At 53.2% G+C, this 24,629-nt stretch overlaps 9 protein-coding genes across 9 annotated transcripts; 4 read left to right on the top strand and 5 right to left on the bottom strand.

Moving 5' to 3' along the window:
- The first annotated feature begins 1,107 nt into the window (after nt 1-1,107).
- BDZ99DRAFT_457836 (uncharacterized protein) lies at nt 1,108-2,974 on the top strand. The gene is made up of 5 exons (XM_033718776.1): nt 1,108-1,491; nt 1,656-1,867; nt 1,921-2,057; nt 2,112-2,275; nt 2,347-2,974. The coding sequence occupies exons 1-5, from the start codon at nt 1,351-1,353 to the stop codon at nt 2,866-2,868; spliced, it is 1,176 nt and encodes a 391-aa protein (XP_033582854.1). The 5' UTR covers nt 1,108-1,350; the 3' UTR covers nt 2,869-2,974.
- Nucleotides 2,975-3,677: 703 nt separating this feature from the next.
- BDZ99DRAFT_376728 (photolyase) lies at nt 3,678-5,525 on the top strand (the record flags this gene model as incomplete). Its single annotated transcript, XM_033715041.1, has 2 exons — nt 3,678-4,924; nt 4,976-5,525. 2 exons carry the CDS (start codon nt 3,678-3,680, stop codon nt 5,523-5,525), a joined length of 1,797 nt encoding a protein of 598 aa, XP_033582853.1.
- Nucleotides 5,526-6,591: 1,066 nt separating this feature from the next.
- Nucleotides 6,592-8,755, top strand: BDZ99DRAFT_484710 (MFS general substrate transporter; the record flags this gene model as incomplete). The annotated part of the gene is made up of 6 exons (XM_033722658.1): nt 6,592-6,634; nt 6,705-7,057; nt 7,116-7,181; nt 7,246-7,398; nt 7,452-7,857; nt 7,920-8,755. 6 exons carry the CDS (start codon nt 6,592-6,594, stop codon nt 8,753-8,755), a joined length of 1,857 nt encoding a protein of 618 aa, XP_033582852.1.
- A 320-nt stretch (nt 8,756-9,075) lies between these two features.
- On the bottom strand, nt 9,076-12,533 carry BDZ99DRAFT_493836 (WD40 repeat-like protein; the record flags this gene model as incomplete). Its single annotated transcript, XM_033723267.1, has 6 exons — nt 9,076-9,084; nt 9,143-9,223; nt 9,361-9,453; nt 9,504-9,820; nt 9,880-12,314; nt 12,367-12,533. 6 exons carry the CDS (start codon nt 12,531-12,533, stop codon nt 9,076-9,078), a joined length of 3,102 nt encoding a protein of 1,033 aa, XP_033582851.1.
- A 1,464-nt stretch (nt 12,534-13,997) lies between these two features.
- Nucleotides 13,998-15,579, top strand: BDZ99DRAFT_484709 (Pkinase-domain-containing protein; the record flags this gene model as incomplete). The annotated part of the gene is made up of 3 exons (XM_033722657.1): nt 13,998-14,033; nt 14,259-14,621; nt 14,668-15,579. 3 exons carry the CDS (start codon nt 13,998-14,000, stop codon nt 15,577-15,579), a joined length of 1,311 nt encoding a protein of 436 aa, XP_033582850.1.
- A 1,126-nt stretch (nt 15,580-16,705) lies between these two features.
- BDZ99DRAFT_565801 (heme-dependent catalase) lies at nt 16,706-18,002 on the bottom strand (the record flags this gene model as incomplete). Its single annotated transcript, XM_033727513.1, has 2 exons — nt 17,547-18,002; nt 16,706-17,445 (listed from the first exon to the last, which is right to left on the bottom strand). The coding sequence occupies exons 1-2, from the start codon at nt 17,872-17,874 to the stop codon at nt 16,706-16,708; spliced, it is 1,068 nt and encodes a 355-aa protein (XP_033582849.1). The 5' UTR covers nt 17,875-18,002.
- A 562-nt stretch (nt 18,003-18,564) lies between these two features.
- Nucleotides 18,565-20,571, bottom strand: BDZ99DRAFT_457833 (uncharacterized protein). Its single transcript, XM_033718775.1, has 2 exons — nt 19,641-20,571; nt 18,565-19,591 (listed from the first exon to the last, which is right to left on the bottom strand). Exons 1-2 carry the CDS (start codon nt 20,557-20,559, stop codon nt 18,780-18,782), a joined length of 1,731 nt encoding a protein of 576 aa, XP_033582848.1. The 5' UTR covers nt 20,560-20,571; the 3' UTR covers nt 18,565-18,779.
- A 310-nt stretch (nt 20,572-20,881) lies between these two features.
- Nucleotides 20,882-21,309, bottom strand: BDZ99DRAFT_406272 (uncharacterized protein; the record flags this gene model as incomplete). The annotated part of the gene is made up of 2 exons (XM_033716447.1): nt 21,159-21,309; nt 20,882-21,108 (listed from the first exon to the last, which is right to left on the bottom strand). Coding segments are annotated over exons 1-2 (246 nt in total), but the record flags the coding sequence as incomplete, so codon positions are not given.
- Nucleotides 21,310-21,730: 421 nt separating this feature from the next.
- On the bottom strand, nt 21,731-24,121 carry BDZ99DRAFT_505535 (FACT complex subunit pob3). Its single transcript, XM_033724116.1, has 6 exons — nt 24,022-24,121; nt 23,679-23,901; nt 23,121-23,632; nt 22,465-23,070; nt 22,329-22,401; nt 21,731-22,277 (listed from the first exon to the last, which is right to left on the bottom strand). Coding segments are annotated over exons 1-6 (1,695 nt in total). The 5' UTR covers nt 24,024-24,121; the 3' UTR covers nt 21,731-21,998.
- Nucleotides 24,122-24,629: the final 508 nt, after the last annotated feature.

The raw sequence follows: 24,629 nt of genomic DNA, 5'->3' as shown, positions 1-24,629 counted from the left end.
TGGGGTTGAGGGAATATCAGCATTGCTCTGCGCACTTTGTGTCAGAGATGGAGCCATTATTGAAAGATTGAGATCCTGAGTGGTCGACGGAACTCATGCACAGTAGAAGGGTGAGCGAAGTGGCTTGTGCACCGCTTGTGCAGCTGTCAGTTCGGCCGATTAGCAGCCAGTGCGTGCAAAGTCTTCCAGGGCCGTGCGTTGATACGCTGGAGACTCTCGGACCTCCTAGATCCCAGACTTCGTCGACCTTCCACTTGCAGAACCGCTGCCGTGTGCAGACGGCGACAACCGCACAATCGTATGTCTCGCCTTCACATGCCGGCATTGATGGCGTTCTGGCAATCAGGCCTCCATCATTCTCGACTCAGTACCACGTAAGAATCCCCGGAGCTGTCACGGTGTTGCTCTACACTTCTATTTCCTCCAGGTTTCTCAGATCCACTTCCTTCCAAAGTACAGCCGAGAGAAAATTCTAGCGGCCGCCGCTACCTCCCGCTCGGCGACAAATTGTGAAGCCAAAGTCGCCGTCACTTCGGCGCCTCCTCAGGTTCCGCGGCCAACCGGCACTGGTTTCACGTGTGCCTGTCAAGCGTCGCTCGCTCTGCAGCCACGGATGGCAAATCCATGGCGAATTCTCTCCAGCAGCTGCCGTGCCGCGTGAAGGCGTCTAATGGCGTCTTTAGCGCTGGCGAGATTCGCTTCTAATGCAGCTTTAGGCAGTTCATTCCCCTCCCATGCACCCAAAACACTTCTGTGCCTGAACAACCCCACGTGTGGTCTGGGATGTCGCTTGATGCTCACAGGGGCATCCCCCTTCATCGGGTGAAGGTCCCTTTTACTCGCCCAGCCGGTATCGCCAATTCCAATAATCACTGGCCCAGCCTGCGCCCAGACACACCAGAAGACATCCAGAAGGACCCCTCCGCCCGGCCTCCTGTCTTGCGCGAGTCATGGACTGTCCCACGATCACGATCACTGGCGTGTTCGTCTGATGGGCGATAATGTTCCTATCTAGGCCTCTCTTACTTGGGCCCATTTGCCGCCGCCGTGGCAACCCGGCAAGGGACCGAGTAATTGAGACGGTTCTCACACATCATGGCGTCGCGGAGCTTGAGATATAGGACGACAAGCGGCGGACTGTGAATCCTAACCGATATACGTAGGTGGGATCCCCTGTGCCCTTGCACACGTGGCCAGTGATAACCTCTCCCACTTCCTGATCGACGCGGTGATCAGATCGTTGCTCTCCACATGCCCATTTAGCCTTATAGCACTGCATCCTCCTTCCTCCACCATTCCTTCGGGAGATCTTGGCATTCTCATGAGCCGGACGACCTCGCACTGCTCACGATGACTATCCTTGAGCCAGAGTCCGCAATCTGGTACACGCTTTGCTGGCTCGTTGTGATCGCGAGGATATGGTCCAGAATCATTCATTATGGCAGTTGGAAGAAACTCAGGGTTGACGACTACCTCGTCTTACTCGCTATGGTAAGACCTCTCCTCAAACGCCCGCCCCGCAAGCTACTTGTTCCTTCGGCTTCAAGAGCAAAAACTACCTCCAGGTCCATAGAAATGTGGAGCCGTGTTCGACGGCGGCCCTTCTCCACGTGTGCATCTCAAATTATCGGGTTTGATGCTTACTCGAACTACAGGTTACGGACACACTATTGATGGCCTTTATGCATATTGTTCTGGTCACAAGTAGCAACTTGATTGCTCCCGGCGACGACATCTCAAACTTCACCCCCGGGGAGATCCGGTCGCGCATTTATGGATCCAAACTTGTTCTAGTTGTCGAACAGATGCAGATTCTCACAGTCTGGCTCATCAAAGCTTGTCTGCTCATCATGTACAACCGCATGACGTGAGTGGAGCTTACCACCACGTATTGGCTTCAATTTCTAACAAACCCTCTAGAATGCTTCTTCCGCAGCACATCATTGTCAAGATCGTCGCAGGATACGTTGCGGCTGGCTTTGTGTTAATGGAAATACTATACTTTGGTGTATGGTGTCGGCCATTCCACGAATATTGGGCTTTGCCAACGAATAGTAGTAGGCTCGAACCTTTTTTCCCCTTTGGTGCATAGGCACTGACTAGATGGACAGCTCAATGTTCTGCTGCTACCAATCACCTGATAACTAACGCTGTGCTCAACATTTCGTCTGACCTCATGATCATTGCGATTCCCATGCCATTGTTGTTCAAAGTTAAGATCCCAATGCAAAAGAAAGCAATACTAGGCGGCGTGTTCCTCATTGGAACATTTACAGTAGGCCCATCTCATCATTTCCATCAGTTTTCGTCTTTGTGCTTTCCATCATGCTAACGTTGCGCACTCAGATCGTTGCTGCAGCTTTGAACAAGTACTACAGCTTCACACACCCATTCGCGCCTGACTGGACTATATGGTACCTACGCGAATCCTACACCGCCATCCTATGCGCCAACCTACCCCTCACCTGGCAGCTTCTTCAACGCATCTTCAACCTCCGCAACTGGTCCTCGAATTCTTACCCTTCGAATGCATACGGCCCTAGCACCACTATTCCTCGCTCACATGGCAGATTCTCCCAACTCAGGGGCAACAGCGGCCACACAAACAGTAGGGTGGCCACAACCAAATCAGCGATGGGGCGATCGAGGAGCGATAGCCAGGAGCGCATAAATGCGAAGCCGCTCGAAATCATCTGCAATGTGGATTTCGATGTAAGGTCGACGCAAGTCAAGGGCCCTTCGCAACTATCCGTGATGGAGATGGGAGATCTTAGCAATAGTAGCAACGAGACCGTGGGAAAGGCGAGGGAGAGTGAGGGTTCTTCTACCAAGGCTGGGGAGGTGACGACCAGTTGCCATCGTGTTTGAGCATTTTACTTTGTTTAGGCGCTATGAGGGTGGGGGTGGTGGTTAACTGGATACGTGCTTACTTGGTTTTGTACAGTGAGCCACGAAAGATACCTTTTAATTTTATGAATACTGATACATGAATGCAATCCTGGAAACAGTCCAACATATATTTTCATGAAAATGCTCATATACGCATTTAAGATAGTTGTCAGAGTAACTGGAGTCCGTAAATCGCAAACCTTTAGCTGAGAGGCTAGCAGACACCTCGGATAAGCACGCATGGCACCTCTATCCATGGGCTCACAATGGCCGATTTGAACCCCTCGGATATGCGATCCAGCGCTGGGTTCGTCCTCTGATCATGATCCACTCGAATCTGGGGCTATATTGCTAGCCATGCCGGATAGGCCAGGATCTTGATGATCCTATCCTTGTACCTGGGACCTCTCAATCCTTTGGTGTTGTGGCGTTGGTACCGCCAGCCACTCGCGAATCGACTTGGCGATCCAGACTCCAGATCCCAGGTCCCAGCATCGGAACGTCATAGATTTGGCAAGGGTACATCATCTTTCAGAACGCGTCTTCAGCTGACCCCTTACCCTCTGCTGCTTCCTCTTGGACCTCTCCGTCTCCTACATCTGCAATTGTTCCTTTTGATGCTCAAACCGCCTTATTTCATTCTACCGCGAACCACGTACGCAGCTTCTACATTCCTTCCTAGAGCAAGCACCAATCACCTCCAACTCTCACACTTCAACAATCCCAACCTCAAGTATAGACCTCCACAACCACAATCGCGTCCTTTCAACACCACACCCTCCCTCACCATGCCCCCCAAACGCAAAACCCCAGCAGCCCCCTACACCGACTCCACAGGCACCGCACCGAACAAGCGCTCCCGCGCCTCGAAGCCCGACCCCAAAGCCACCGAAACCAACGGCAACGGCACCGCCACCTTCGACCACTCCCGCCCCGAAGAGACCCACGGCATCGTCCAACGCGCCTTCTACCCGCCCGAGCTCTCCAACGAGCGCTGCGCCATGTACAACTCGGGCGAGCTGCCGCGCCCGCTCGCCGTGCTCTCGACCACGCTCTCCGAAACCAAATCCGCGCGAGACAGCACCGCGATCGGGGAGAGCGTGGTGCACTGGTTCAAGCGCAACCTGCGCCTGCGCGACAACAAGGGACTGAGTCTCGCCGCCGCGAAGGCGAAGGCGGGCGGCGTGCCGCTGGTCTGCGTGTTCTTGGTCAGTCCGCAGGACTACCAGGCGCATCTGACGAGCGCCGCGCGCGTGGATTTCGAGCTCAGGACGCTGGAGGTGCTGAGGAGGGATCTGGGCAGGCTGGATGTGCCGCTGGTGGTGGAGACGGTGGAGAAGAGGAGGAGGCTGCCTGGGAGGTTGGTGGAGATGGCGGAGCGGTGGGGCGCGAAGCATGTGTTTTGTAATGTGGAGTATGAGGTTGATGAATTGAGGAGGGAGGAGAGCTTGGTGAAGTTGGGGTTGGAGAAGGGGATTGCGTTTGAGGCGGTGCATGATGATGTGGTGGTACCACCGGGGGCGTTGGTTACGGGCACGGGGAAGCAGTATGCGGTGTATAGTCCGTGGTTTAGGTCGTGGATCAAGCATGTTCATGCGCATCCGGAGCTGTTGAAGGAGTGGGAGGGGCCGGGGAAGAATCCGAGTGGTGCGAGGACGAAGTTTAAGACGTTGTTTGATAGTAAGATGCCTGAGGCACCGGAAAATAAGAAGCTTGAGCCTGAAGAGAAAACGAAGTTGGAGCGTCTGTGGCCTGCCGGAGAACACGAGGCGATAGCACGGCTGGAGAAGTTCTTGGGTGAGAAGATTGGAAAGTACTCGGCCATGAGAAACTTTCCAATGGCAAATGGTACTGCCTGTGTCAGTGTTCATCACAGCGTGGGTACGCTCGCGAGCAGGACTAGTGTACGCATGGCAAGGGACGCCAATAATACAAAGAAGCTTGATGGAGGCAATGAAGGTATCAGAGTGTGGATATCGGAGGTAGCGTGGCGAGACTTCTACAAGCATGTGCTGGCCAATTGGCCATATGTTTGGTAAGCTCTCTACGTCTCCCCCTCTCATGTCCCTCCACTAACAGAATGCAGCATGAACAAACCTTTCAAGTACGAATACACCAACATCGAATGGGAATATAACACCGAGCACTTCGACGCCTGGTGTGCCGGGAAGACTGGCTACCCTATTGTCGATGCCGCCATGCGGCAGCTAAACTCCACCGGCTATATGCACAATCGCTGTCGCATGATCGTGGCGTCATTCCTAGCCAAGGACCTCCTTCTCGACTGGCGTATGGGCGAGCGCTATTTCATGGAGCACCTCATCGACGGCGACTTTGCGTCCAATAACGGCGGGTGGGGCTTCAGTGCGTCTACGGGCGTAGACCCGCAGCCCTACTTCAGGATCTTCAACCCGTTGTTGCAGAGCGAGAAGTTCGACGCTGAAGGTGACTATATCCGGAAATGGGTAGAGGAGTTGAGGAACGTCGAGGGGAAAGCGATTCATGATCCTTATGGGAGAGGGGCTGCGGGCGAGGCAAAGAAGAAGGGGTATCCGAAGCAGATTGTTGAGCACAAATTTGCGAGAGAGAGGGCTTTGACGAGATACAAGTCTGGCATTGGGCGAGAGACTGCCTGATCGTATATTTGTATTTGCTCCTCCAAAATGGACGCGTTATATGTGGCAAAGTGAGCGTCCTCTGGACCACGTAGATCAGATTGCACTCTACATTACGCAGCCTCTTTAGGTGAAACTCGTAACTAATGGTAATTAGTATAACTAACACTAAGGAGGAAAGGTATGACTAATAGGGGAGGTTATAACCAATGCATACAGTAGATGTTCTAACTAATAGGAGATGTTACGACTAGTTGCTTTAATACAACTTGCAACTAATCATAGTTGTTATACATACAATGCTGTGTGGACCCTGATTTTCTACTACTCTATTGATCGGGTTATATATACGTACAGTTCGACAGTGTAGATACTGATGGAAGACAACTCTGGGCCATCCCGACTCTCTGGACAGTGAATGTCAAAGTTGTAAGTCGGACCTCAATCATGTGACTACCACATCTTCACCATTTTTCCTTGTGGGTACGATATCTGAGGATATAGGCGTGCGGTTTGACAGTGTGTAGATACCGATGAAAGACACCTCTGGGCTATCTAGACTCTCTAGGAAGTGAATTCAAAGTTTATACATTGTAAATCAGACCTCTAATCATGTGACTACCATCTCTTCACTCGTTTCCACGTAGTCAGCGTGCGTTTTGACGGTGTAGACACTAATGGAAGACAGCCCTGGGCTATCTAGACTCTCTAGAGATTGAATGTACGAATTTTGCACGTCGTAAATCAAGCTCAGCCTGTCAGGGTCTTTGTTCCGTGGTACGAGGTACCACAAGGCTCCTCTCTCGCATCTCGCGTCTCCCCCACCACCATCGCGAAAAGCACACCGTATCTAGGCCTTGTGATCACAACTTTGCCGCCCGGGGTGAGTGAGATGAGGAAAGCCGAACTGCAGTTCAGCGGGGAAGCCGCTGTGGAGGGCTAGCGCGGTGAGGGCAGGCCGATGGCGGGGACGGGGGTCTGCCTTAGGTTCTTTCTCTGCCTCAAATCATGGCTCTCTTCGTTCTTTCGCCTTCCTCTTGCCTTTCCTTCGCGACAGCATGCACAACTGTGCAAGAAACCCGCCGCCATGACACCGAGACGACTGCCAGTGAGACAGCTGGTGATACTTTGTAAAACGCCCCGCAATGATTTTTCATTGCATGCATAAAGCTTTTCGCAGAAACTGACACCTCAATTTAGCAATATGCCGGTTCGCAGAGCCAATCGCCCTCACGTCCGTCTTCCCCTACCTCCCCGAAATGATCGAGAGCTTCGGAGTTGCTCAGAATGATATTGCAAGATGGGCTGGCCTGACAAGTTCAGTGTTCTCAGCTTGCCAGTGCGTCACTGGTATACCATGGGGCGCTGCTTCCGATCGATTTGGCCGCAAGACTGTGATCTTGATTGGCTTGTGTAATACCATGATATGCATGTTAATCTGGGGCTTCTCGACGTCTTTGCCTATGGCTTTCGCAGCCAGAGCACTCCAGGGAGCGGGCAATGGAAACGTGGGAATCCTGCGGACAGTGGTGGCGGAACTGTGCCCTTGGAGAGTGAGCAGCGCTCTGGAACTTCTATAGCAGCGTAAGTAGTGTGCTGATCCTTCGACAGGAGCTGCAACCAAGGGCTTTTAGTATCATGCCTCTCGTCTACACGCTTGGGGCTATAATCGGACCGGTATGCATTGCCTCCATTATCTTTTCCTTTCGCGGGAAATTCAATTCTAACGTGAACATCCCAGATGATCGGCGGTGCTCTGTCAAATCCCTTACAGACAGATCCTCGAAAACCTCGAGGCACTAAATTCCTGGAAAAGTATCCGTATGCGTTGCCAAATTTGATAGCTGCTGTATTATTCCTTACTGGCATTCTTACCGGATTCCTTTTCCTCCAAGTATGTTCCCGGACACATGAACAACTTTGCGATAGGAGCTGATTTGGTGGCAGGAAACACTGGAGTCTAAGAAGAACCAGCGAGATATTGGCATAGTCCTAGGAAAGAAATTGACCGCCTATTTTAGGCGCGTAGTCAGGACTCTGACCAGGAAAGAAAATACAGATCGCGAAAGGGAGCCCCTCCTAAATAAGAAATCACCAGGCCCCGCGACAAGGCCTATCGACGACGAAGAGTCATTCGCTGCGAACCTCACCTCCACGGTTCAAGCCCCGAAGCCCACCTACAAAGATGTTCTGACAACACAAACGTCTCTCAATTTGCTTGTGTATGCGCTGTTGGCCCTTTATAGCATTGCATTCGACCAACTCATTCCGGTGTTCCTGCATCATCCCGTTCAGGATCTCAATGGGCCTGATGTCGCTCTGCCCTTCAAGTTTGCGAGCGGTTATGGAGTTGGTGAGTCAACCCAGCCTTACTTCTCAGCCACAGAATTGAACTCGAGCTGACGTGAATTCTAGGTTCGCGCGAAACTGGCCTTCTGTTCACAGTCTACAGCGTAGGAGCATCGGCCTCTCAGCTACTACTCTTCCCTCCTCTCGCTCGGAAACTCGGCGTCCTCCACTGCCTACGAATCGCCTTCCTCGTCTTCCCACTCATCTTCCTTCTCACGCCGTTCACTGCGCTTCTGCCGACCAATGGCTCTAGATTCGTAGTAATGGCGGTGCTAATGATTATGCGCGGCATGGCAGGCACATTCGCGTTTCCAACCTCCACCATTTTGCTCACCAATAGCGCAAGCAGCCTCAGAACACTCGGGACGTTGAATGGTATCGCCACCAGCGCTTCCGCCATCGGCCGAGCCTTTGGACCAGCTATTGGAGGCGGAATGTTCACATTTGGTGTCAAACACGGCTACATTATTACCCCATTCTGGATACTGGGCGCAATCTCGCTCCTAGCGGCCATCCCGACTTTCTTCCTAATCGAAGGGAAGGGCTTTGCCAACGACGAGGAGGTTGACTCGGATGATTCGGACGCCATTTTGACCTCAGACGACGAGGCCGATAAATCAGATGAGGAGGTCCTAGAAGCTGAGTCTGAGTACGGGGAACCAGGCAATTTATTGAGCCACACGGCGTCACGCACCAGTACCGCTCTAAACACGGATGATGAATCGAGCGATGATGAGGATGAGCGCATAGCGCGTATACGATCGACAAGTATGTCACATCCCCCGCGAAGGAGGTCTTTGAGGCGGAGGTCCAGTGTTCCGATTGGCATGGGGGTAGGTTTCCGCAGATACAGCTCGAACCTTGGCAGCACTGGCCTGCCGGAAGGCTCTTGGGGTGGGTAGGCCCTGGGGTGTCTGACGTAGCTATCTACACCCCCAAAATACACATCTACATGCCCTAATTTCAGATGTACGAGATCCTATATGCGGTTTAGCATGTCACGTGCTCAAGGTCTAATTTTCGACGTGTGAGCCTTTACATTCACTCTCTAGAGAGTCGAGATGGCCTAGGGGTGTCTTCCATTGGTAACTACACTGTCAAAACGCACGTCTACATAGCCGAATGTGGAGAGTAGTAGAAAGCAGGGGTCCAGGCAGTGCGACAGGTGTATTAACTACTATTAGTTACAACATTTCCCATTAGTTACAGCATCTACCAATAGTTACAACATCTACCAGTAATTATAGCATCTACCAGCAGTTACAACATCTACCCTAAGCGTTGCTTACAATAACCACGACTACTGCTATTTGTACTACCTTATGCCCTAAGCGTTCGTTACAATAATCACCATTAGTTACAAGTTTCACCTAAAGCAACCACGTACAGCAGCAAAGAAGGGCCTTTTGCGGCACGTTTGGTATATATATTGTACAAAAAGGGGCCTAAACCCCCCCCTTCTCCCCCCCCCCCCCCCCGGCGGGGCAAAAGCCCCCATCCCACCTACTGCATTGCGCAGCTTTCCTCCCCCTCTCCGGCCTGCCTTCTCACTGCTAGTTCTGCCAAAAGAGCCCACTGCGTGGTTAAATATGTTAACTATCTATACTACTCTTACAAAAACCCGTTAAGGAACATCTGCATTCCACGTACAGTGATACGCGGCTCGTGGGCCGCGGCGGACGACGCCTCTTGGGCGTTTTTGGCGGTAATTAGGTACTCTTCGTGGAGCCTTCTGCGGCTATTGAGCCCATTCTCCGCGATCTCCTCCTCCTCGTCGTCGCTGTCGGGACTTCTTGGTGCGACATTGGGGGCCGGCGGGGCTCGACCGAAACGTAGGGTGGGGGTGGGGGCGGGGTGGCTGATTGCGACGCCATCGCGTGCGTTCTGGCGGTCCCTTGCGTCGGCGGAGAAGATCTTTATGGTCGAATCAATCCCTGAAATCGCCAGCATGGGCTCGTATGGGTGGCCTATTAGGTCCAGTGTTAGCAAAAGTTTTCACAAAATAGGAAGTCTGCAGTAACGATACCTGCAGCTTGTAGGTACTCGGGCTTCGAGGAGATGTAGATCACACCTGCAGGAACATTGGCGACGTCGCGGTCGGCCTCTAGAATGTTGACAATGCGCGTGGACTTTTTGTCCCATATAAACACGTGTCCGCAGTCGCTTCCAGACACTACGTACTCATCGTTGCGGCCAAAGAAGTTAACATCTTTGATGGTTTTGATGTTTAGATGTCCGGTATACGTGCGATTTTGTGTGTGGCATGGTACGTCGTGGTGAAGGAGTCCACGGACCCTGTTTTGCTCGTAGATGCTAGCGTCGCCTTCTTCTGAGCCTTCTTCCTCGTAATCTTCGTACGAGGAGTCATGGTCTGTGTCCTCATAATCATCATCGCTCGGCGTCGTGTCGTCAACCTCCTCGTGTCGGGACAAGAACTCTCTCTCCGCGCCTATGATCTGGGCACTCGGAGACCCGGTTCCGCCAAAAGCCTTCTTGATGAACTGGTAGTCTAAGAAGGGCGCCTCTGGTTCCAGTCTGGCGGCATTCATTAGGACGCCACGTCCAACCTTGAACGCCCAAAATTGTAAGGCTGTGTGACGGGCTTGGGTCTCGTTATCGCCGCTCTGTGAGGAGAATCCAGTCTCATCGGTGACTAGGTCTGCAAAGGGTATCATTACCGCTTTTGAAAAGGCGATGACAGCGTCCTTCTCGGTTGCAAAGAGGACGAGACTCTCCTGAACTTGAAATCGAGATGCGTCAACATCCTTTATAGATTTGTCCGAGGCGAGGCTTTCGAGGTACGGGATGAGTACTGTCTCTACCGCTGTCATGCTAGCGTTGGGTCCGACTGGGAAACGCTTGCCGCGACCTGCTGTAGTAGAGAAACCGCGGAGTAGCGCCCCGAGGCCGCTGTCGAGCCATAAGCAGATAGCCTTGAGGAAATCATAGCAAAATTGTGCTCTGGCGGGGATGGCAAATCGCTCGTGATGAAGGAGAGAGCTGTCCTGCTCTGTAGCGGTAGGGCCGATGGTTGTGAAGTAACGCTGAATTGTACATGCATTTCGATCGTCCTCTTCTGGCTCTCCGATAATCGTCAACTTTCCGCCAAGGACACGCGCAAGGAGACCTGTCGCTTGGAGAAACCGACGAGCTGCAGCTTGGCGATCGCGCTGAGCGAACTGTGAGGTAGTTGGCGCATCAGGGTGTTGCCACGAGGAGATACTGGCATCCACAATTGGAACAATACGCGCGCACGACTGTAGAATGGAAGAGAAGAGGTGTTCGCGGCTTGCAAGGTCGATGGTCGAGGAAGGGTCTTCCAGCAAGAACATCTCATTGCGGATGTTGACAAGCTCGGTCGCTATCTGGTGGGCCCGCTGGTTTTTCACGACGTCAATGTCGCCGTCTGCGTCCATCGGAACATCCTCGCGCTGGCTGCCATTCTGTATTCTCAGAGTCAAGTCTTCGTCTGATCCAGAAAAGGTACTCTCTGTTCGTAGGCGAGCTGTAGCCTGCTCTAGGCTATCATAAGAGTCATACGAGTCGACTTGTTGCCGCTTTCGCTTGCCTTGTTTCGATTCCCTCGAACGATGCTGATCATGAAGTGGAGCGTCCCGAATGATGTCGAAACTGTAAATCGAATTTCCAGACCATGAGACTATCAATTCGTTGGGGTAAGCATCGCTAATCTTACAGGCAGTGATCTGTCTGTTGTCGCTTCTCCTCATTCGAGACCGGCCGCCTGGGGCGAACCTAACGACACACTTTGTGGCTTTGCTGACCTCCTCATCAAGTCTACCCCGAACGCCACTTGCAGAGCCTGGCGTCCCTCGCTCCGCGAGAATGTCTCGTCCCAGGAAGCGGCGATCATGCAAAAAGCAGTGTAGGTGATCCCCGCCAAGTGCAATGTACTGGGGTTGGCTCGGAGAGCACGAGATCGTGTTCAACTGTATGCCCTGTCTCTTGTAGGAAATGAGTGCCTGTGGAGCGCTCTCGGAGCTAGATGCTCGTGGATACGCCCTGGATGGTAGACGAATATCCCATTGTCGGACATCGCCGTCCTCAGAACATGTCAGGAAGTAGAACGGTGAGTCTTCGGTGACGATCCGCTTGACACTCTCTGAATGGGATCGAAAGACCTTGACATTGGTGTCATCGTCGCCTGCAGTCATGCTCCACGAACCAAAACCCACTGGTTGTTGGCTACTTGACGAAACAGCGGCTCTCGTCCGCCCAGAGTATTCCACATCAAATATCCGAACCTCGGAATCACGAGCAGCTGTAATTATGGTCCTATCATTGGAGTGCGGCATAAACTTGACAGAAAATATGTTCTGTGTGTGCCCGGTGGAGATGCTGCCAACTTCCTCAAACTGGAGGGACCCGGTCGGGGCGTATCTATGTAGGATAACGTTCGTGTCGTCGGATCCAGACGCAAGAAGTTCTCCTGAGCGGGACCAACTGGAAAGCTGTGTTAGTAGATATGTACCTATAGGATTGGAGCCAGGCGTACCTGAGGGCATTGACACAGCCCGTGTGTCCTCGCAGCCTGTTCACGATATCGAGGTCTCTGATCCATTTCCGGTCGCCGTAGAGGCTTTCGACGCTCGAGTAGCGGGAAAAGCGATCATCGCCCAGCTCTCGTCGGAGTAGCCGGTCCACAAGGCCTGGTGATGCCATGACGGGCTACGCCGCGAGAGGGTTGTCGACGGTTGTGGGGAGTAGATGAAGCTTGAGGTGAGTGTTGTAGTGGAGAGCGGAGGAGTAGAGGAGGCCAAGAGTAATAGCTGAAGACGCGGTGTAGGTGTCTACAGCTCTAGAGACGCGGATGCGAAGCTCTTAGCTGTCAAGGTCGCGTTGACGCGGTACGATCTTGCGCGCAGGTTCTCGAGAGGAGCTTCAGTGGAGCAGCACAAGAAATTGCTTCGAGCCAACACCCAAAGGTGCTCGCATAGCGGTTCTGCAGCCGCAAAGGGACGATGTGAAGAAGAACGATGGAGAAAGGTTGTGGAGAGGCTGCGGGCGAAGCTGTAGCTGTCTGTGGTTTTCTACCCCGAGCTCCAGGAGCCCCGCGCTTCGGCGGAACCGCCCCACTCACCAAAATCTATAGCAACCCGAAACCATATTAACATGTCTGGTGCATTGCCCTGAGGCGTGACGCGAAGCTTAAGTCATTCGCAAAGTGGTACTACAGTGCCGACTACTAGGAAAGCGTATAATTGGGACAAAAAGCTGCAGCGTCCCACTGCGGAGGTAGGCCAATGAGCATTGATATGCACGGCATACAAGGGCCGCCTTGCAGCGTAATTCACGACAATAGGGTCCTGGACGACGAGAGGACGTCTATTTGCAATAGTAACCGGCGGGAGCAGTTTATAGATTCAGTGTCTCTGTCGGTTGTTCTATAGCTCTGGCTGCTTGCTCCGCGCTCTTAATTGACGGCGGCAGACCAGACGAACGTGCACTATTCTAACGAACGCGTTAGATTTACTGCTCTCTATTGCGTCCAGCTTGGCTGCAAGTAGCCGTACTCTGGATGCACCGCCATGTTCTGTCCTCCCGGCTGGACGGTTTGACAGCGCGAAGTTGCAGACTTCAGCGTCCCGCCGCACACTCCACCACACGCCCTGACGCGAGAATACACATCCAGGGACCAAATCAAGCTTCACAAGCTCCAGGGGCAGCTTCGACATAGGGCTGGATGACTGGGTCACACTTGTCCTGGCACGCGGTGCTACCCATGGATCGGCGGGCTGGTGAGGGGCGCGAGGGGTCACCAGGCACGGCGCGGGAATCTGGAGCCTCGGAGCAGTCATGGAGGGGTCCTGGGGAGGCACGGCTTTGCGCAGGAGACATTGAGCGTGAACAGAATATTCAGTGATGGTGCACACGTAGCAAGACGCGTTCAGGGGCCCTGAGCATATCAAAACCCACGTTCAAAGCACGACCAGAGCATCTGTAGCTTGCTGTTGTCCTGTTCATGGCCCTCGCGACTGCAGAACGCGTAAAAACTAGAATAGTCCAGGGAAACGTGGGTCCACATGCGGATACAACACAAGATATAAACTAGCCTGGCAGGCTCCCGTCACTGGGTGATTGTGCAGCTCCTCGTCTGATAAGAGGCCATAACAGCCCGCTGCCGCGATGCTTTGTCCCGCACCTACGCTGGCAGAGCGCGCAGTGGGTCTCAAATAGCGTCGACACGGTGTCAGGCGCCAGAGAGCCGCCGGCCAGACGCCCCTGCGCACGGGCGTGAAGGAGAAAGAGTGACTGGACAGCCAACCAAAGCCCCGCCAAACGCTCCTGCACCTTCCTCACTTCACTCGTAGGCGAGGCAATAAATACTTCGTGCGGCCTGCGTTGCCCTCCGTCCTTCATCACCTCGACACCCTCTCACCTGGGCAGGCACTCGTAGGCAGCGGCAAGAGCCGGCCCACAGCTCGCTCCACGCACGTCAAAACGGCCCAACCAACCCCACACCCGCCGGCCTCGCGCTCCAACACAACAACAGCCCCGCCCTCACCTCTTGCCATCGCCAACCAACTCACCACCGCGAGCGCCATCCTCTGGGACCCCAAGTACACCTCTCGCCCGCCTCCAGGCACGCTCCGGCCAACGCACGTAGGCACGCTCTCGCTGTCCGCGCGCACCGACTCGTCAATCTCACTCACAACCCTCGGCGGCGCCCAGCAGATCACCATGGACAACCGCAAGCACCCGAGCTCCTTCCAGCAGCTAGAGAAGCTGGGTGAAGGCACTTATGCCACAGTGAGCCACTTGACCCGCATTACTGACTCACACGCTGACTGCCTAGGTCTTCAAAGGTCGCAATCGCCAGACCGGCGAGTTCGTCGCGCTGAAGGAGATCCACCTGGACTCTGAGGAGGGCACCCCATCGACGGCAATCCGCGAGATCTCGCTCATGAAGGAGCTGAAGCACGAGAACATTGTCTCTCTGTACGACGTCATTCACACAGAGAACAAGCTCATGCTCGTCTTCGAGTATATGGACAAGGACCTGAAGAAGTACATGGACTCCCGCGGTGACCGCGGCCAGCTCGACCCGCCAACCATCAAATCATTCATGTTCCAGCTCCTGCGCGGCATCGCCTTCTGTCACGAGAACCGTGTCCTGCACCGCGATCTGAAGCCCCAGAATCTCCTCATCAATGTGAAAGGTCAGCTCAAGTTAGCCGACTTCGGTCTTGCCCGCGCGTTTGGTATTCCCGTCAACACCTTCTCCAATGAAGTTGTCACCTTGTGGTATCGGGCTCCTGACGTTCTATTAGGTAGTAGAACGTATAACACTAGCATCGACATCTGGTCCGCTGGCTGCATCATGGCCGAGATGTACACCGGACGCCCTCTCTTCCCTGGCACCACCAACGAAGATCAGCTCCAAAAGATCTTCCGCCTCATGGGTACCCCTTCCGAGCGTTCCTGGCCGGGCATCTCTCAATTCCCCGAGTACAAGCCCAACTTCCATGTCTACGCCACCCAGGACCTCCGCATGATTCTGCCACAGGTCGACCAGCTCGGCTTGTCCTTGCTCAACCAGATGCTACAGCTCCGCCCGGAGATGAGGACCTCGGCGCAATCCGCGCTCAACCACCCGTGGTTCAACGATCTCCCGATGCGACAGCAAGTCGCTTTAGCCGCAGCTCAGTCTCAAGGCCCACAGGCTCAAGGTAGTGGCGGGTTCCCCGTGTCGTCAGGTGCTTATTAAACCTAAGCTCCCCGAGGCATCATGCCCAACATTATTATCCTTTCCCTGTTGGCGTTGTACTGATGCTTTTTCTTTCTGCAGTTGATGATGATTTCATTCGCATTACTGAGCTCGAGGATGACTATGAGGATGAGGTTGCACCCACCATCGATCCTCTCCCGGAAACCGACAGCGGCGATGAGGCTGCACCCATCGTCCCCCCACTGGAAGCAGACAGCGGCGATGCAGAGGAGCCACTCGAATCCCTTCCGGAGACAGCCAGCGACGAGGCTCAGGAGCCCATTGTACCCATGCCAAAGACACCCCGGCTCACCGCCGCACGCCTGCACTATCCTGTTCCTTCGACCCCCGGCCCCTATGTGTTCACCTTGCCCGAGCTGTACCGGATGAGTGACGCGGATCTCGATAACATGGACGTCAACAATATCGGCTTGGGTCTCATCTATCAACAAGTCGAGATGGACAACCTCATTGCCCGCTTCAATGGCAGCGTTATTGTCCTTCGCCATCCCTTTCCTTGAGCCTTGTTCGGTGTTATTATCGGTGGCGGCGTCTGGTTTCTACCAGCAATGCGGGTAACCACGGCGGCTTCTAATTTCTTGCGATGACAGTCACCGGTTTTCAAGCAGGCGAGTTGACGGAGTCTTTCTGTTGATCAGCCTCTGCATATGGGGTGTTACGGGCACGGCATGTCAATTCATGCTTTCTTTTCCTTTTTCATTTGGGCTTTAATGGCGCCTCAAGGGCAAGACTTGTTATAGCTTCTGCTATTTCGATGATGCTCTGCGAGGTGATGCCATGGGTACAGCATGTGCCTTTTCCTTTTCTTTTCTTTTGCTCTCTTTTCTTTTCTTGACTTTTCTCAGATGATGCTCTTTCGGTGGACTATGTGAGGCAAAGATGCCAGGCCCTTTTCTTTCGACGAGCTAAGAAGATGCCACAAGCGAGAGTCAGGGCATGTTTTCCTTTTCCAAGCAACTAATCTGCAGCGGGATACCACGAGCATCAGAGCAATCCAGGATGTCTAAGTAGCGAGCATAAGAAGCAAAATAAAAACTCTTCAACCACCAACTCAATTGCCTAAAGAGAACTGTCTTCGCTCTATCCCATCCAATCCCTACCCTCCCTACGCCTTCCTCCTCTCCCTCCCAGAAATCAAATAGACCGCCGCTCGCATCTCCAACAACGGATCCTCACTCGCCTCAATCCCCTCGACCCGCGGAATCGGATCAAAAATGATCGTCTTCTGCTCCTCCACCTGCTTCCCCTCCTCCACTACCTTCTCCACTCTCACCGTCCCCAGCTCGACCACCTCTCTACTCTCCGGCCAATGCACCGTCGCATCATCCACCACATCCCCCTCCTCCGCCAACTGCGCCACCAGCTTAAACTCCACAGGCCCTCCCCCACCCCCTACTCTACTCTTAATCTCCTCATACAGATACTCCCCAGACTCCTTCTTCACGCTCTCCTCATCCAAATCCTTCTGCCCCGCCACGGGCAGCACTCTATACCTGAAAAACCGCCCCTTGCCCGCGGCATCCACAAACTTCAGCGCCGTAACGCCAAAGTACGTCTCGGTGGCGAAGCTCGCGGGGAACGGCTTCGGCGCCTGCAGGAACGCGACGGCGGTCGGGTGCTCGCCGAGCCATGCCTCGACGGGGGTGGGGTGGGTCTCGACGCCGGCGGAGGCGCCCGCGGCGCGCAGGAAGGCGAGGAAGTCGGCGCCCGTGCGCGTCGGGAAGAAGGGCGTGCTGTGCGCGATTACGTCGGTGTGGACACGGTGCGGCGTGGTGGCGAGGTGGAAGCGGAGGGCGATGCCGCGCGGGTTGGCCGACGGGTCGGTGTCGGGGATCGTGGGGATGCCTGTTGGTGGTGGGATACTTGTTAGTGGGTTGTCATGGAGAAGGGGGGCTTGGAAGACAGATACTAGAGGACTCTGGTATGTTTACTAGCACCTTACGTACCGGTGGACGAGGAGAAGCGGATGGTCAGGGGAGTGGTGGTGCTGGGGGAGGAGAAGTGGGGCGCGGTTGTCAGGGTGGAGGCGGTGGGGGAGGGCGTGAAGGTGCCGGTTAGGAGGAGGCCTTTTGCGTGAGCTGGAGGGGAGGTTAGCTTGGTAGTGGTGAGGTTGGGGGGGTCTGCAGGGAAGGAGGGCGTGAAGGTGTGAGAGAATTGGGTTTGGAATGGTTTACCTGGACGGTAGCCTGGGTGTGGCTCGCCAGCTGCTGCTTGGAGCGTCTTGACGAGACCGGCAGCTGTCTCGTTGACTGTTTCGTCGGTGGAGAGAGGCATGGTTGCGGGTTTGTAGACTCAAGTGGTGGTTGGTGGGTATTAGTTTGGAGAGCTGAAGCTTGAACAGCACAGAAGCACTTGTCGAGAACAAAACTTCGAAGACCGAAGAGAAACAAAAGCAATACAGCAAAGGCTTCTCATTTGAAACTATTTATCCCTCCAGCTCGCTCCCCAATTCCAAATCTACCGCTTTCAACAACCCCCCGGTCCAGGCCTAAACAAAGCCCCTCCCCCACTTAGATACCTCTCCAGCCCCAAAGCTCCCTCGCCATCCGTAGTACCCTTTGCCCCACCATCCGCTCGCGTATAGCGTTTGCCAATCCGTGGTTACGCCATCAAGTCTTGAACTCAAATACCCCCTGTCTGATTCGTTCTCCAGCCCCGCTGATGCAGGGTTAGTAATTGTGGTGCATGGATTGGGCGATTACTGATGGCGGCAGGCGGGGGTAGTCAGCCATGGCGGAATCTGGTGCAAGGTAGTCATCATTCTACAATTCCTGGAGTTGATTACTGCCCTTTGTAGACAGATAGGTTGAAGGTTGGAGGATGAGTGATGGAGCGATGTGGTGTAGTCTCACGTGATGGATGGATTTGGTAAAGCATCCGGGGATGATGTAGGTGGATGAGGGGTGCTGAAGGTGGGGCAGGTCATGACAGGGTTTATTTAAGTATGTGGGTGATGAAGGTGTATGGGAGTTGCGGCGTTGGTAATGTTGACAGGGAGGATAGTGGGATTGAATACATTTAACGCGAGCGTATTATTCCTACCTGCGAACACTCACAGTGAAATCGAATACATCTTTTAGATCCTGGACACTAAGCTATCAACTTTCGATGACAGACTGGATTGTGGGTAGGGTGCCGCTGTACGGAAAAATTAGTAAAATTAGTGCATGAACCTGACATCAAGGCACATTTCTCTCAAACTCTTCGGACACCCAGCCCCATTGTACCAACAATTGCTTCACGCGATACTGCGTCGCCCATCCTGTATCCCTCTCGATATCACTCAACAGCCTCAAAATCAGCCTCCTCTCCCGCTCATCCTTCAAACACTGACCTGCCGTATACAGCGGCTGCACGCTATGTATCCTTACACTCTCATCTGACCGCGCCAGCGCAATGCTCACAATCTCTCTCGAATGCACCAGCGCTGCTGAGAGCGTCCGTTCGTACGAATGCATCCGCTCGAAGACGGTGGTGCGGCCCTGCGTTGACTCGTGCGGCTCGTTAATCAGCAGCTGGATCTGGGCCATATGGTATGACTGCATCGTAGACGCGCACATGGGAATTGAGAACCAGACCTCAGGTAACACGTTCTCGTCGTCATCGGTGCGCAGCTGGGCTGGTACACGACGGGGCTCGATGCGTGCACAGGGTTTGAATGTTATCGGGAGGCCTTCGTACCAGACACGGAAGTGTTCGCGTAGACTGTACCAGTATTCGAGGAGCGTGCGTTGCGGGACGCCGGCCCAAGGCCCGCCGAGGTGGTCGGGCATGTCGTCGCCCGCAGCCATGAAGTTGACGAGTTTGGAGATGAGCCAGATGAGTGCATTTGATATGGTGTCTTCTTTCATTACTGAGGAGTCGGCCTCTGCATATCCGGATGGATCGGTGTTCGAGGGGAGGATGAAACCGCGCGAGTCGATGAGGAGGCCGGCTTCTTTCCATAGGGGGAGGTCTTCGGTGTCGAGGCGGGTGTGGCTTGCATTGATAACTATGTGAATAGTCAACATCAAAATATAAGAGAGGGGAAGTGCACTTACACGCTGCCAGCATATCTTGCCGGGCAATGTTCCAAAAAGTAGCTTTCCGAGCTTTGTTGAGACGAGCTACGTGTGGCGAGAGCAGATGACCCCCTGGAGAAGGAAGCTGAAGAGGCATCATGCGTTCTTTGGCAATGTCCATCAGCGACTTGGCGCCGTTCAGATGCCTTGACCATTCCGGAACTGACGCGTCTAAGAACTCATACACGGACAGAATGGCCGTAGCGGCAAGGAGCTCGTCCGGATTGGACACTTGCCGAGAAATGTATGAGGAGGTCCGGCGCCTCTTGTGGCTATGTGGATTGTTGTCTTCGCGGTAGTCCATGTTTGATGCCCAGCTCGGTTCCATATCCGAGCAGTCGAGCGGCGTAGGTGATTCCTCTTGGAGAGCTTGACGGAGATGGCACACGGCTCTGTCATAGTACTGAGTAGCTTTATGATACCAATCCACAGACTGTATATCTGGGTACAGCTCCATACGTGCCTGACGTGAGAAGTTGCCGCCCATTGCGGGTTTCACTCCACCCCTCCGCCCTAGCGCTTTCGCTGCGTAAGCAACTGCAGCATACTTCAAAAGAGGGTTGTCCACTGCCTTGACGGGGACGTAAGAGGCGAAATATGTATCAAGATCAAAGAGATCCATCCAGTACCCTGGCCCTTCAGAGAAATGGCGAAGAAGGAACGCGATTTCGTGGTCATCCTCCCCATAATCATCGAACTGAACCGTAGGTGGAACGAGGTTGCCCGAAGTCGCGCGGCCACGGAAGCCGTTGTCGTTCGGAGGAAATGAAGTTGGTAGGTTAGGATCAATGGGAGGAGATGACCTTTGTGGGTGATTTAGGATGAAATCGAGATTGTTATTAGACCAAGTGGTCGACGAGGCGTACAAGGGCTCCACGGAGGTTGTCGGGGAGAGCATGGATGGAACATGTTCCAAGGATGTATGCACATGCTCCTCGTCCTCGTCTCCAGGCGAATGAAACAAGAAGGGCTCTCCTGTCGCGGCCGCAGACAACGTCTGCAACCCATTTGTGCTCGGCGTGTTGTTCGTATGAGCAACACTCCGTGGAGTAGGCCACGATTCGTTGTAACTCGGGTTAATAGAGGGAGGAGACTGTGAGGCTGTAGAAAAGAGGTCAAGTTCAGGAGAAGGAGGATCGTTGTAAGGGTCAGTGATGTTGATGAACGTCACTGGGACATCATTAGCAGTCTACTTAGTCAATTGAGGCACAAGGATATACCTGTCCCGGGTATGTCGACCCACACGCTCTCATCACCGAAGGTGTTCTTGTACGCGTAGAAGCCCTTGAGGCTGTTGTCATCATCTACATCGCCATTCATAGAGGCATTATGCTGATGGCGGAAGATAAGCCCTGAGCTGGGCACGCATTCTCTAGAGGCTTTCATGCATTGCCCACAACTTGGTTTCGTCTCATCGCACTTCAACTTCCGCTGTCGACAAGTCATGCTGGGAGCTGTTAGTCATGGTCATTTGGGAGTAGCTCCCATGATTCTTACCATCCTGTTCGTGATCTCATTTCAATATCCGGTCTCCAAGCTGTTCTGCAATTCTCCAACCCGTCGCCACAGGCATTCCGTCTTGTAGTAGCGTTATCACAAGTTTTGATCAGAAAGAAGGGTATGGTTGGCTTGGGGGTTTACTCAGATTGTTGGACCGTAGTGTGTTGAGAAATCGGAGCGGTGCGGGGGGGGAACATCTTCTAACATAGACTACGTGTACTACAGCCCGAAAGCTGCAGAGAACGCACAGAGGAAGCTCCTACCAATGCACCAGACCAGCACGGACACTCTGGGGTAAATGCAGTTCAATCCTAGGGAACTCGAATCATGATGCCTTCGGGTAGCTCTGTTAGGGATAGGACGCATCAAACTCCACAGATCACAGGGCAGTTCGCTACGAGGTACCCATTCACAAAGCACTTTCAATCTCGATCCAAGCCAGGATACGCGAGAGCTAACTGCAAGTTGCCTTACGAGGGAACGGAAAGGTCTCAAAGCCAAGCGTAAAACGACCGGATTACTCCATGCGGCATAACGTATATTTAGGATGGAATTAACTAAAGGGCCTTCACCCGACCGACTCGTGTCCGCGTAATAAATGACCCTTGACAAGCCTCTTCGGCGGTTATGTTGCCTTGGTGCGCGCAAACAGGATCTCTATGCGCCAGGAAGAAGGCTCTGAACTCAAATCCAAATCCCAGCCCTCCGGCCGCATATCGATCTGGAGAGATCGAAGACTCTGGGGGTTACGCATATAAATGAAGCCTCCCCTGTCCTAGCCTGGACTGATCGCTTTTGCCATTACCGTTACCAGTTCGCCTCGCTTCTAAACAGCACTCATTTTGACGTTTTGACCTTCTTCTTGGGTCGCTCGACCATCTCTTCCTTCGCAGGGCCGTCGCTATCTGCGTCTGCCATCTCCTCGTCGCTGTCTGAACCACTGCTCTTGTGATCTGAGTCGTATTCTTCCGCTGGATCGGAATCAGAATCGGCTTGAAAGTCTTCGTCAACGCTCTCGTCGTCTTCATCTGCGCTCCCTCTATTGTTAACAACACGATCATCTTCGCTGGAAGCAAGCTCAGCATCTTGCATCGCCGCAGCGATGATCGCACTTGACTAAATAACCTGTGAGCCTCTATTCGCTCGCAACAAGCTAGGAGGACTTACGTCATCAATCATCTCGTTCTTCGTTTTGATACTCTTAGCGCGGAAGAAGTTCTCCAGAGGCCCTTGCTCCTCACTGTGAAATCGCACAATTAGCAACCATCTTATTTAACTTAATCTATATTCGTTTGTAACTTACCGATTGATGTTGCTGAATTGATGTTCTCCAGCGCCTCCCTTCATGGTGACAGTGATGTCAAAGGTTCTGCTGGCAGCCATTGCTCCACCTACACGTGACATCGTGATCGATGCAACATTTTCGATCGAGATGTACGTTGCAGGCTTTGGTACGAACATGAAGGCCTTATCCAAGCAGTAAAGATGGCCCTCGTTAGCTTTGACTGAGCATTTGACACCATTTTGCCCGTGATGGCTAGTGAATGATGTTGAGGGCTTCGTGATCTTCTTGTTTGTCAGGCCCCTAAATATATCGCTGACTACTGTGGCTATTGGCGCCTCGTAATGGGACTTGAGCTTGTCCTTGTATTTTCCCTCGATGACCTCTTCCGTCAGGTTCAGGTCAAGGACAATTTCCTCGTCCCGCTTGAATTGCATGACGAGGAAGGGATATCGTGTTTGACCCTGTCTCAGTGGCGGATCCAGCCCTACAGTGATAAGCATGTGAACATCATCCGGCTTCGGTAGCAGCATGAACTTCTTGATAGCTTCGTATTGAATCTTGTAGTCGTATGTCTTTCCTCGCAATCGGAATGACTTCTCGTACATGTCGATATCGAAGCGTCCTCTGGAACAATCATTAGCATTTATGGGTGATAAAGGGCCCAAATAACGAACCTCGGTGTGAGATGGAGAATGTCCTGGAAAGATGCATAGTTGTCACCTGCGACATCGCCAATCTCAGCCTTGTTCATGAGCGTCTCTTGAAATAGGTTGGCAGCATTCTGCTCTTCTGTGTCCTCGCCATCGCTGACGTCTTCGCCGTCCTCTTTCTTTTCCTTTTTTGTCACAGTGCCCGGAATGTAGAAGCGCATCTCCACAAGCTGGTCCCTAGCTGCGCCGGATTTCCTTCCGTTTTTCCGCGAGCCTCCAAGATGTCCATTCGTGCCTGTCTCTTCGCCGTTTGCAGGTAAAGAGAAATCGACAGAGACTTCGTTTTTTCCAGCAAGATTGGTGTTGGAAATCTCGGTGTAAGGTATCTCGAAGGCAGGCCGGCTCTGAACGTTGAATGATAGCTCGGCCTTCCCGAACTCTGCTTTTCCCCAATTCCAACCCCGCAGAGCATGCTCCCGATTCTCCAAGTTGACGCTGTACCAGTTCTTGAAAACCTTGCCGATGCGTTCAAAGTCCTAACAGGGTCAGCAGGAGGCAGCTCTGCAGGCTCGGGCAACGTACCTCCGGCTGAAATCCGTCCAGCTGAATCACGCCGTCTGCTCTGGAAAGTATCTTCACTTCATAGCCTCGTGCTGCCCTGCTCCATTGTGCTTGTACGAGCTGGGATGAATCTAGGGTGAAGGTCTCGCCGGTTCCTGGGGGCTTCCATGCCAGACCGGCTTCTGCGAATCGAGTCCTGCCGGGCTGCTTCGACAGGTTGAGGTATATGCCTTCAAACGACTCCCTGTACTTAGATTAGAAAAGGAATTCTATACCAAAGAGGTACGGGCAAAAGGCCAGCTGTCCCTAAACACCGCGACGCGCGGGGTTTGAAGGCGGATAGAGGCGAATCTTGAAGACTTACATTTTGAAGAAATATTGCGCTTCAGATTTAGCCGCTAATGTGGAATTCAGCGACTGCAACTACACGGTCCACGATGGAGGATGAACGTGTAGGAGTGAGGCTGCGGAGGTGAGGTTGTTTGTGAAAGAGCATCGCGTTCTGAGGTTGACGCGCCAAGACGCCAAGATATTACATACGTCACGAGATCATCACGTGCAAGAGTGTGTCGGTTTTGGCAGATAATTAAATACGTTTCTATGAAATTCTATATTGAAATGCTCCAAAGGTGACTGGCGTTAAGACAAGGATTTCTATTCATGCCAGCGTAAAGTACGGCTCCCGAAGTATAAGCGTGAAGTTTGGTCGAAACAAGCGTTTCCCCACCATGAAATTCAACCACAACTCTCAACTCTCGACATGTGTAACTTCCCAGAGAGTGTTCCAAGGATTTGACTCTTCTTAGATCACTCTATATAGAAAGGCTTGACTTCATTCTGCTGGCAATCGTCTATCTGGCCTCGACCATCACCAGGCGTCATGGATTTCCCCACAATCCGGGTGCCTCTCTAACAACTCCTCTCGGTAACCTTGTCGTTCAATCTTTCCCTACTTCATAACTACACAAACCA

Source organism: Mytilinidion resinicola (genome assembly GCF_010093595.1).
Source record: "Mytilinidion resinicola strain CBS 304.34 unplaced genomic scaffold BDZ99scaffold_2, whole genome shotgun sequence".
Lineage (NCBI taxonomy): Eukaryota > Fungi > Ascomycota > Dothideomycetes > Mytilinidiales > Mytilinidiaceae > Mytilinidion > Mytilinidion resinicola.
This window is presented reverse-complemented; position numbering and strand designations above follow the sequence as displayed.